The 12,705-nt window shown below is 43.1% G+C and overlaps 1 protein-coding gene across 4 annotated transcripts in view; it reads right to left on the bottom strand.

The window, feature by feature from the left end:
* Positions 1 to 200: 200 nt before the first annotated feature.
* ST3GAL5 (ST3 beta-galactoside alpha-2,3-sialyltransferase 5) overlaps positions 201 to 12,705 on the bottom strand; it is a 54,473-nt gene continuing 41,968 nt past the window's right edge. For 3 of the 4 annotated variants that reach the window (XM_054475727.2, XM_054475729.2, XM_054475732.2), the window contains 4 exons: positions 10,929 to 11,272; positions 9,444 to 9,630; positions 7,463 to 7,621; positions 201 to 3,475 (listed from right to left, as the gene is read on the bottom strand). In XM_054475727.2, the coding sequence (XP_054331702.1) occupies positions 3,227 to 3,475; positions 7,463 to 7,621; positions 9,444 to 9,630; positions 10,929 to 11,272 (939 nt within the window). In that variant the 3' untranslated portion in view covers positions 201 to 3,226. The remainder of the gene's footprint in view (positions 3,476 to 7,462; positions 7,622 to 9,443; positions 9,631 to 10,928; positions 11,273 to 12,705) is intronic. The other variant, XM_063648572.1, reaches the window with a different exon arrangement.

Genomic DNA, 12,705 nt, shown 5'->3' with positions numbered 1-12,705 from the left:
AACCCCTGATAAAACCATCAGATCTTGTGAGATTTATTCACTACCATGGGAACAGCATGGGGGAAACCACCCCCATGATTCAAATTATCTCCCACAGGGTCCCTCCCACAATACATGGGAATTATGGGAGTACAATTCAAGATGAGATTTGGGTGGGGACACAGAGCCAAACCATATCAATATCCAAAACAAAAGACATATTGAAGAGATATCTATACTCCCATATTTATTGCAGCACTATTCACATAGCCAAAACATGAAATCAACCTAAGTGTCCGTCAATGGGTGAATGAATAAAGAAAATGTGGTATATATACACAATGGATATTATTCTGCCATAAAAAGGTTGAAGTCTTGTTATTTGCAGCAAGATGGATGGAACTGGAGGTGATGTTAAGTGAAATAAGCCAAACACAGAAAGACAAATATCACATGTTCTCATTCCTATGTAGGAGCTAAAAAAGTGGATCTCATGAAGATAGAGAGTAGACTTGTAGTTACCAGAGGCCAAGAAGGGTAGGGGGAAATGAAGAGAGGTTGATTAATGGGTACAAATATAGAGCTTGATAAAAGAAACAAGACCTAGTGTTTGATAGGTCAGTAGAATGCCTATAGTTTACAATAATTTACTGTGTATTTCAAAATCACTAGAATAATTCAAATGTTTCTACCATAAAGACAAATATTTAATGTGACAGATATCCCAGTTACACAGATTTGCTCCTTATAATTACATGAATGTATTAAATTATCACATGGACCCTCAAAATATGTACATCAACTATGTATCAATCAAAAATTAAAATAAAAAACCCCTAAAACTGAAATTTTCTGCAGCTCAAAGTTCTAGAAGTATGTTAAAATACAGAACATGTATAAGTCTTCCTAAATTGCCTCAGAACCAGTGATTGCATTTATGTCAGAGGGTGTGTGTGCAGGTCTAGAATGCAATACAAAGCTGTTAGAGTGGCAGTGAATTCTCAGTTACTGGAAATCAACTTTAAAACACCCAGAGGCACCTAGCAAAGGTCTGTTTTCAGAAGAGTGTGCGTGGGGTAGGGGAGTAATGGGGCGCAGCTCTGAAATGAAGATGAAACTTCCAACAAATGAATGCCAAAGTGTGAAAAGTTCTTGAGAATGATCTCCAGCCAACTCCTATTGGCTGGTGGACTCTATAAAAGGTCTACAAAAATATGCCTTTTTAGGGTATCTACTTACCACCTGAGTAAGTAAAAGTTGAGAGACATGAGCAAAGCAACCTAAGGATGCAAGAAGGGCCTTACAGGGAGGAGGGATGGGGATGGGAGTGGGCCTGAGAGTTGCTGCAAGCTGACCAAGTGGAAGCTTTGAGCACCACACATCCCTGAAACCTTGAGAAGCAGGTAGGCAAGTCTCCTCATACCAGCAAGGAGGTGCTCGCAGCATTAAGAAAGTAGCATTAAGAACATTGTCTGAGGAAGTTCCGGCTTCTCCAATAACCCCGAGGGATGTAGGGGTGGAGCTGTGTGGTGTAAGCCCAGCCCCACCTGAGCCAAAAGGGAGCTGTGGACCATCTTCCAGAGTCTCAAATTTTCTAAACTCATTTGATGGGTGATAATCTTAAAACATTTTCTCTTAAACAAGCAGTAGCTTATAGAGTAGGAAATAAAATTCATACAAAATTATTTGTAAAGACACAAAACCAGAGAAGTATGACTTTTGCTCTCCTGGCCACTCTGAGCTGGATCCCAGACCCCTGGAGACTGAAGGGACTCTGCTTTGAATGCTATGATCTGACTCCTGGCCCTGCATATGGTGAGGAGGAGGGAGATGGGAAGACGTTGGAATGGGCTGGGGGCCAAGGCTGCACTGGGGCTGCACAAGCAGTTGCAGGAAGGGAAAGTGGAAGGAGGTAGCATTAGTGACAAGAGCAGCCACAGAGTGGAGAACAGCGATGGCGGCAGCCGAGTCTGGGGCAGGCTGGGAACAGAGTAGCAGATCTTCCGATATCAGAGGCTAGAGCCATTAAGAGACAGAAGCTAGGGGCAGCCTGTCCTCGGGGAGGAAGCCACCGACACCCAGCATCTCTCCAGAAGGGTTCACAGTTGTCTGGACTCAAGCAGCTGGCAGGACCAGGCGCCTTAATTCTCTGTCCCTCACTACTGGCATCCACACAGAGGTCTCCACCTAGCAGCAGCATCCAAGAAGGAGGTTTTGGGTAGATTCATAGACATAAGCACCCAAATTAACCTGACTACGAGAGCTCCTCAAAAGTTTTTATTCTTTTTCATCTTTTTAAACTGGCACACTGCCTGGTATACACCGCCAGGTAGGCATTCAGAAAAGTTTCTTTTTTTTAAATACACAATTTATAATACTGGGAAGATTTCATTTCAGTATTTCCCAGAACATTATTCCTGGAAAGGGTGTACTCTCCCATGACTCTGGATAATAGTTTTGTTCTGATTTTTTAAGTCACCTCAGACAGACACTGGAACATGTTAGATCTAACACTTAAGTGCTTTGAAAGAGCAGTAAAAAATCCCCAAGGAATTCAAGAATTGTAATAATTGCTGGGAAGACTGTGGTTTCTGCAGCCCAGGGTGGTTTCACAGTTGTCAGAGGACACAGATTCTATGTCCCTCCCCGACCAGGGACCTCCAGGACAGCTTCCCTGGTTGGTTCTCGAGTCTTTCGGCAGAAGGCAGACCAACAGAGAAGGGCTGTGACCTTCTCCGACCAGCCCAGGCCTCACGCCGCTGCGTTGCAGACCGTTTCAGCAGCATAGCTATGGAGCACGTCATCCTGGGAGTGGATCCTCTGTGGGTCACACCAAGCAGCCCAGCAGGGAACCAGAATGAGGCTCAGGGCCACCATCAAAAGAGTGACCTCCCCTCTCCTTCCAATTAGTTATCTGTATTCAATGTGCAGTGTAAACGAACAGAAGTTTTACAAATTAAATTACTTTCTTAAAAATCAATACAACATCATTACATACAATTCTCTTTGAGAAGTCTTTCCAATTCTTAAGTTTCATTTACAAAATGGTGTGCAAAAACAAACACTGACCTCAAATAAATAGGAAAAAAAAGTGGGAAGAGCTAAAATTTTTTTTGTGTTTTTAAATTAAAAGTTAAAAACATCAGCTGCACTTCAAAGTATTTGCAGGATGGAGAAATACATCAAGAAGGCTGTCAAAAACAGCCCTCAGAGTTAGAGTTGCATTTTCAACTGAGGTTTTCTGTGTTCAAAATTCACAATGAATGCCTCCGCTGAGGTCTTTCACCACTCCCTCTTTGACCAGCTTTAAGAGGAACTTGGTTTCCGTTGTCACATTATGCATGGTCTGAAAGTTCATAGCAGCCATGCACTGATTGTCGAAGTAGTGCAAAGGTGTTCTGGGTTGATTGAGGTCATATCCAAAACCTGCCAAACTGACTTCATCGCACAGGTGTGTGGCTAAGACAACGGCAATGACACCGATTGTGGGGACGTTCTGAGAAAGGGAAAAGAAGACCAAAAAGTAAAAAAAAATTTTAGCGCAAGTCACCATTTTGCTGGTATTATACATGCTATGCAGAGTCATGAAAGCTATATTGGGGGCTGCAATTTCATACATCACATAATTTTATATATCATGAACTTTAGAATCCAACTCTCCATTTAAGTCAGGAATCTAGGCTCTAAAACATGGTCTGTGATGTTCACACACTTTCAAGGGGCAGCCTGACAATTCTTACACCAAGTTAAAAGGTATTCCTTCTAGGCCGGGTGCGGTGGCTGACGCCTGTAATCCCAGCACTTTGGGAGGCCGAGGTGGGCGGATCACGAGGTCAAGAGTTCGAGACCAGACTGGCCAATATGGTGAAACCCTGTCTCTACTAAACATACAAAATTTAGCCGGGCATGGTGGCGCACGCCTGTAGTCCCAGCTACTCAGGAGGCTGAGGCAGGAGAATCGCCTGAACGCGGGAGGCGGAGGTTGCAGTGAGCTGAGATCGAGCCACTGCACTCCAGCCTGGCGACAGAGCAAGACTCTGTCTCAAAAAAAAAAAAAAAAAAAAAAGGTATTCCTTCTAAAATGTCTACCCCACTGGTCCTTCCTATATGTGATGCCCAGAATCATTAAAAAAAAAAAAAAAAAAAAAAAAGAAAAAAAGCCTACTTCCTCTCTCAAGGACAAATGTCTATGAGGTCTGCTCTGGGATAGGTGGCCACAGGACCTTCCACAGTCCTTCCTAGGGCACAGTTTCTGGAGCCCATCCCTTCCTGAGAACAGAGGATTCTCAGTTCTCACTGCAGAAGACTGCGTTCATACACCGGCAGCTACATCCCACTTAAGGGCTCCATTGGCTTTGCTGGCAAAAAGCACTTCCAGGCCATTTGCCTATGTAGAGCTGCTAAGCCAGTTTCTTCCCACCCTCTGTTTGGGCAAGTAAATTTTGTTTTTTCTGAGACAGGGTCGGTCTCACTCTGTTGCCCAGGTTGGGGTACAGTGGCACGATCACGGCTCACTGCAGCCTCAACCTTCACAGGCTCAAGTGATCCTCCCACCTCAGCTTCCTGAGTCGCTGGGACTACAGGCATGTGCCACCATGCCCGGCTACTTTTTGTATTTTTTATAGAAATAGGGTTTCACCATGTTGCCCAGGCTGGTCTCGAACTCCTGGGCTCAAGCAATCCTCCCGTCCTGACCTCCCAAAGTGTTGGGATTACAGCCATGGGCCACCATGCCCAGCCGCAAGTACATTTTTAGTCCTGAATTAAATATTTTCACATTTGCTCCTTTAAAAATGTATCCTACTGACCTTGGCCTAGAATCTCCATTGTCTAAACCTTTCTAGATTCTGATGGTGTCCCCACTTCCTCCTCATGTCTGGCATCTTGTCATGCCTCCGGGAATGTGCAAATCTGGCATCGTGCTTTCTGGATCTCCATGCCAGTCTTGGGTAAAAACAGTACACAGGACAGGGAGGAATACAGAAGGCCCTGCAGCTCACTAGGCCTCCTCGAAGGCTGCCACCAATCTACTAATACTCTATTAGCATCCTTTTGTATAGTTTTTCATGTGAAAATGTGCCTCCCTTTTCATTCATCTTAGTTGAGCTTGTGGCTGCCATAAATATAACTCTTCTTTTTTGTAAAGTGGAACAACAGTGGACCCTCCAGAGTTCACAGATTCAGGTGGGATTAGGGAACATCTACTGAAGCCATCATTTGTTAAAATCTGCTTCCTGCTCCTTGATGCATCTACCTCTCAAAGTCAACCTCACCTGTTAAAAAGGAACTCAACAGCCATTCTGCATGCTTGGAAATAGAAACCAAGAGAAATTAACACAAAGGACACTTTCCTCCTGTTTAGCCAGGGCTCTAGGCGTTATTCTGTCTTCTCCAACCATGTACCCCCAGTGACCATCTTGTCACACAGGGAATATTCAATGTTTGTGGAAGGAGTGTGTGAAATCAACTGTCCATTGGGGTGATATATGGAGAGAACTAAAAAACCGATGAAAAACTCCCCAAAGCACGTTATCTCTATAGCATGCCCTTTGAGATCACATTTCCTATTGCTCAACGGGCTTCTTCATCTGCTGGAAGGACATATACATGAGGAAGTTTCTGATACTGCAATTTTAGATCAGAAGTCCTCTTTTAAGTTACTGTTTTTATCCAAAAGAAAAATGCCATTTTATCAATTATAAAAATAGGCAAATATTCAGTTCAACTAATAGACAGATTATAAAGCAGAAAGTAGAAGTCTTCTACAGACTTCCCCTCTGAAGAAGGGCATTCTTCACAGGCTGGTGTCTATTTCCAAGCTTTTATACTAAACACATACTTTTATTGTTAAAGTGTTCTGTATCTTTTTTTTTTTAGATGGAGTTTCACTCTTGTTGCCCAGGCTGGAGTGCAATGGGGCGATCTCAGCTCATTGCAACCTCCGCCTCCCAGGTTCAAGCGATTTTCCTGCCTCAGCCTCCCAAGTAGCTGAGATTACAGGCACGTGCCACCACGCCTGGCTAATTTTATTTTTAGTAGAGACGGGGTTTCTCCATGTTGGTCAGGCTGGTCTCGAACTTCTGACCTCAGGTGATCTGCCCGCCTCAGCCTCCCAAAGTGCTGGGATTACAGGCGTCTGCAACCGCACCCAGCCTAGTGTTTTGTATCTTTATTTTCTCACTTAATATACTATGGAGGTGTTTTCCTAACTTTTTCATCCTTAACAGACAATACTGCATTGACTTTATCATAATTTGTTTAAACAATCCCATAATAATGAACATTTAGGCTGTTTTTAGTCCTCTGCTGTTAATGTTATAGTGTATATCCTAGAATATCCATCTTTGCAAATTTCTCTAATTTCCTTGTAATAATGTTTTTAGTGTAAAATTGGTGGGTCAGAGATGATTCATATTCAAAATGGTTTAATATTGCCAAAATATCCTCCAGAAAAAGTGCCAGCTGATCATTCTACCTACCTTCCTGCCAAACAAGGACATTATCAAACTTTTAAGTCTTTGCTAAGAAAGTGGGCAAAAATAGTATTGTGGCTCTAATTTGCTTTTATTTGATTATTGGTAAAGTTGAACATTTTTACATGTATTCTTTGGCTATTTTAATTCTTCTTTTGTGAAATGTCTATTCCTATTCTTTGCCCATTTTCTATTGGTTCATCTTTTTCTTTTTGATTTAATAAGAGCTCTTTGTATTCTGAGAGTGTTTACTCTCATTGTACATGTGATAATTTCCACACAGGTCTTAAGTTTTAAAGACACAAGTCAAGTTATTCAGATTAAGAAGCCGCAAGTAATAAAGGCACGCACACCCCCACACCCCTGGTGGCAGCACTTGCTAATTGCAGGTAAAGAATCTCTACTGCAATAAACAGCCTAGAGCACAAAGTTCCCAAATTAGGCTGCAAAATAAAAATCGTCTAGGGAATTTAGAAAATCTTAAAACACAAAACCATTAGAATGTCTGAGATGAGACCCAGGCATTAACTGAAAAACACTGTTCTTGAGGATTAACTTTTATAACTATCACCTACAAAGTAATGATAAAAATCAATTCTCACCTGAGTGGCCCACAGAGTGAAAATGTAAATATGACTTTTCTCTGGGGTACAAGGCTTTTTAATTTTTAAAAAATTAAAAAATAAAATGTAAATAACTTTTCAGATCACGAAAGTGCCTTTCAGTGTCCTGTAGTTTTATGGAGTCCTGGATACCTTAAATAGTATCTCAGTGATTCAAGTGTTAATGTGCTGCCTACACTAAAGAGAAGAGTCACTGGAGAGAAGGCCAATTAAACAATGAGGAGCCCTGCAGCCAAGTGCAAAGTGGTAAACACACATGGAGCATCTAATCACAGGCTGGGTTTCTCCACTGGAGATGCTTCTGGGTATACAGTTGAGCCAAAGTGAAATTTGTACACATCTCCCCTCAAACAGGGGATGATTAACTTTGAGTAGCAACAAAAATACCTTATCTCGGCCCCAGAACCTTGACTGAGGCTCTGAGTACTGAAGGATGTCAAAGGCAGTCTCTTTGATGATAACTGGATTCAAAATCCTGAAATGTTTTGGCTGCAGTGGGATTTTTTCTGCCACCTGCTTCCAAAAGAAGAGTCGTACCCAGAACGGCTAAGGAAAGCAAGCAAACAGTTGTTAGTCATCCTTTTAGGGGAGGGGAGAAAGCATTCCCACTCATCAGACCAAGGCTGTGGGTATGACCCCATGTGGCCCTGTGCACTGCCTTCTGAAGCAATCTACTCCTATAGATTGCAAAAGCTACGCAAATCCAGCACTTCAACTCAAAAAAGTAACTCTAAAATAGCCACTTCACACAGGTGGCACTGGACAAAGAGAGGAATTGCAGAACCAGCTTGTATTTGTTTGAGGTAGACATTCCTCAATGGTGCTAAAGCTATCATTTTGTCCAGAGAAGCCCAAGCGAATAGGTCCAATTTAAGGCTATTAAGTGCTATAACTGCCCTCACCTTGTATCCTCTCCCACTTACTTTATTTCCTAGTCCCATGAAGTCATTCCATATATGCTTCATCTTCCAACTAGAACTTCTGCCCAGTAGAAAATCCAGAAGACCATGATGACTGATATAGAATCAGCTTTGGAAATACAAATTTGTCATCACATGGAGTTTATGTGAAAAGTTGAATACGTCCCATTAGTTTCACAGACAGCTAGTTTGTGCATATGTCTATACATGTGCACACACTCCTCGACAATTGACCTCTGAAATGTATTTGAATATAATGGGTGAGACTATAAAGTAATGTGACCAATAAAGACAAAAGGAATATGACCAAGTGAGGGCCATCTCCTCCATAGCTGCCCTTCTGGAATGCCATGAATTTATTCCAACAAGGGAACCACTGACCAAAGCATTTTTGGAGCTCTTTAGAGTATTCCTTGATTTTTATATTCTTTTGAATATCCTCAAAAAGGCTTATATCCATCTAAGTAAATCTAATTTCTGGAACTAGCCAAAAGCTATGCAAGTTCATGTCTGGAGAACAAGGTGGGTGAACAACCTCAGTAACAGCAATTTTGGTCACAATCTGGATATTCCCATTAAGCAATGATCACCATTTTCATGTGACTCTTAATTAGGTCTGGCCCATCCATGCAGAGTGCACAGCTGTACACAGACACAGGAGGAAAGCACCCACTCCTGGATTGACACAACTGCAGCAGGGCCTCTTTATAACCATCTCATTCCACTCCCGCCACCAAAAGGAAAAATATCCCCACTGTATGGTACTTTCCGATTTCAACTGGGTGGGCAGGGTTTCATTTGTCTCTTAGGAGTGTGAAATTTCACCCATGAAATCAAAAGCACCAAGGAAGTGCCGGTGCTGAGACCGCACCCAACCATCTCCCACAAGCTCCTAGTATTTGTTCAGTTTAAATTATAAACACCCTCACCACTGTCTCTACCAGGAATTCTCCAACCTGCCCATGTACAAGAACCACTGGAAGAGGGCCAGGTGCAGTGGCTCATGTTTGTAATCCCAGCACTTTTGGAGGCTGAGGCAGGTGGATCTCCTGAGGTCAGGAGTTCGAGACCAGCCTGGCCAACATGGTGAAACCCCATCTCTATTAAAAATACAAAAATTAACTGGGCATGGTGGCAGGCGCCTGTAATCCCAGCTACTCGGGAGGCTGAGGCAGGAGAATCGCTTGAACCTGGGATGTGGAGGCTGCAGAGAGCCAAGACTGCACCACTGCACTCCAGTCCTCTAGCCTGGACAACAGAATGAGACTTCATCCCCAAAAAAAAGAATTGCTGAGGGGTTTCTATAAAGAGAGTGATCATAATTTGAAAGACAACACAAAAGTATGCATTCTGCTCTGTGTGTTTAAAAATAAAAGGCTATAATTACAACTAAGTAAGACTCCTTCACTTTTCACTAAGGCAGATTTAATAGAAGTATTAGTGCTTACCAGGGTTTCATTTTTTACCATTGCTTGAAGCCAGTTGAAATCAACACTCTTAAATAAAACAGCAACAAACAAGTCATTGGAATAATATTCAAGGTCAGACAGTGGTGCGCCCTCTGGATAAGTCATCCTTATAGTAGTTTTATTTCCAACATGTTCTGAATATCCCTCGACTGGTGCACTGTTTAACCTATTTAAATAAAAAGGACAAAGACACACTGACAAAGCAGGCCATCAGCCATCTCTGTACACCAGGCAGTATCCATGTCATGTCCTCCACGTCTTCTTATGACTAAGAATGAGTACATGGTTTGCAGCCTCATCTCCCCTCCCAGCTCTGTCTTTCTAGGATTTCGAGGAATGCAGCCTTTAGTCCTTGAGCGAACACTTGTATCTAATCCCTGAATGTCAAGCAATTTCATCTAGCCCTAATATTTTCACTCAATCTAAGCATATTACATTTGGGACTTTCTCTGGGTGCCAGTAAAATATCCTCAGAAATTTCCCATTGTGCTCAGATATTAGTTCTTGCCAGAATTTCAAAAAAGGAATCAGAAGGGAAAATCTAGTCCACCATGCCTGGCTGACTTTTTGATTTTTTGTAGAGACAAGTTGTCTCTATGTTGCCCAGGCTGGCCTCAATTGAACTCCTGAGCTCACGTGAGCCTCCTGCCTTGGCCTCCCAAAGTGCTGGCATTATAGGCATGAGCCACTGCGCCTGGCCAGAAAACAATTTTTAAACAGTGAAACCAAAAAAGAATCTAGGATGACTGCCTATTGGCTATCATGGTGAGTCTGAATTTCTCTGTGTGCCTTCCATGTCCCAGCCAGCACTGCCTTCCAGGACTCACTAGCCCCAAGTCCCTTCTCCAGAAGCCAGGCCCCTCATTGACTCAAGTCTCTTTCTGTGTCCTCTTCTTGCCCCTGTCTGGCAGTTGTGGTCCTTTGCTGTTTTACTTGAATCTACCCACCTTCCAAACCTCACTTCCTCTGACAAGGTTCTGCCACGTACTGTACCGGCAGCATGCTCCTCCAACTTAGGGTCAGTACGACAGTTTGGAGCATCCAACCATTTTGTGTTTTTGTTTCAACTTCTCAAACAGTAAGTCCCTTGAGGGCAGGGACTGTGAAGAGCTTCCTGCGTCCCTCACTGTTCCTGGAGCCACACTGACCAAGAGCAGTGCACTGAGTTCTAGAGGAGAAAGGTGGGTTTTAAAAGCGATGTACCCCAGTCTGGGCAATTCAGAGAAACCCCATCTCTACTAAAAATATAAAAAATTAGCCATGCATGGTGTGTGCCTGGGCTCCCAGCTACTAGGGAGGCTGCGGTGGGAGGATCTCCTGAGCCTGGGAAGTTGAGGCTGCAGTGAGCCGAGATCACACCACTGCACTCCAGCCTGGATGACAGGAGTGAGACCCTGCCTCAAAAAATAAAATAAAATAAAAACAATAAAAATAAGTAAACAAACAAAAAAAAAACCAATGTACCTTATCACAACATCGAACTGGTTCAGGGTGTGGCCCAGTTCTAATCCGTGCAGTATTCCTCCGCTTCCAATAACCACACAGCGCCGACAGGTCTTGGCTTTCAAGTGTTCAGGGAGGTCGTGCTCTGGCAAGAGCTCCAAGAGGTTCTGGACTTTACTGGAGAACTTCCGGAACCCAAAAGGAGGATCGTACTTGGACTCAGCTTCACTGTCTTTGGGGGCCTTCCGCACAAAAGGGAGTAAGTCCACGCTATACCTGTGCTCAAATAACAGTGCCATTGATGTCTTGGCAAACTTGGGACGACATTCCTTCTGCAAGACTTGCTGAGCATATTTCTGAGCTCTCTGGAATGAAATCACACCAATCTGGGTTTTAAAAACTCTCCTGCATTAAAAATATACTCTTCTAGATGACAATTTGTCCTATGATGTCTGATGTAGCTCCCGTGTTGATTACTGTCTTTTAACACAGAATATTTGCTTTTTAGAGTTAAGTTTGGCTCAGAAACTTGAAGAAACAACCTGGGAGAATCACATGACAAGGAGATAAACACAGCAGGGTATTCATTTCATTGCACAGGCAAAGCAAGAAGGACTCCCACCTCCCACCCCCAGCGTAACACTGTTCAAATACATTTGGGGTGAAAATGTACTTTGGGGTGTTTAAGACTTCATGTTTCATAAAATTCTGATACATGCTACAACATAGTTAAACTTTGAGGACATTATGCTAAGTGAAGCCAGTCACAAAGAGACAAATACTGTATGACCTGACTTATATGAGGTATCTAAAGTAGTCAAATTCATAAAAACAGGAAGGAATAGTGGTTACCAGGGTTGAAGAGAGGGAGAAAAGGGGAGTTGTTTAATGGGTACAGAGTTTCAGTTTTGCAAGATGAAAACATTCTAGAAATTTGTTTCACAAGAGTTTAAATATACTTAATGCTGCCAAATGGTACATTTAAAAATAATTATGATGGTAAATTTTATGTTTTTTTTAACCACGATTAAAAAAAAAGGTTTCATATATCAGGTTCTCATCTAGCAGGATGACAAACAGGCTTATTTATCAGTTGAGGTACAGAATGTTACAGTCTAGAATGCAAATTACCTGAAAGAATCAGGGAACGTCCCCTTAACATAGAAATTGCATTGGTTTCAAAGCATTTTCCCAGCCTGCATTTCCATATGCATTTTAATGTTTTGCCTCAGCCAGGAGCTGCCCGAATGCAACAAAACTCAGAGGAAAGGCGGGCATGGCGGGTCACACCTATAATCTCAGCACTTTGGGAGGCCAAGGTGAGAGGATTGCTTGAGCCCAGGAGTTCGAGGCTAGCCTGGGCAACATGGTGAGACCCCACCTATACAAAAAATTTTTTAAAAAATGAGTCAGGCGTGGTGGTGTGCACCTGTGGCCCTAGCTACATGGGAGGCTGAGGCATGAGTATCAAGTGATCCTCAACCTGGAAGGCTGACGCTGTAGTGAGCCGTGATTGTGCCACTGCACTCCAGCCTGGGTGACAGAGGGAGACCCTGTCTCTAAAACAAAAACAAGAACAAAAACATGACCATCCTGGCTAATACAGTGAAACTCGTCTCTACTAAAAATACAAAAAAAATTAGCCGGGCACGTGGTGGCGGGCACCTGTAGTCCCGGCTACTCGGGAGGCTGAGGCAGGAGAATGGTGTGAACCCGGGAGGCAGAGCTTGCAGTAAGCTGAGATCGTGCCACTGCACTCCAGGCTGGGCAACAGAGTGAGACTCTGTCTCAAAAAACA

This window comes from Pongo pygmaeus, chromosome 12, assembly GCF_028885625.2.
Source record: "Pongo pygmaeus isolate AG05252 chromosome 12, NHGRI_mPonPyg2-v2.0_pri, whole genome shotgun sequence".
NCBI classification, from domain to species: Eukaryota; Metazoa; Chordata; class Mammalia; order Primates; family Hominidae; genus Pongo; species Pongo pygmaeus.
Note: the sequence above shows the minus strand (reverse complement) of the source record. Positions and strands in the feature narration are given on the sequence as shown.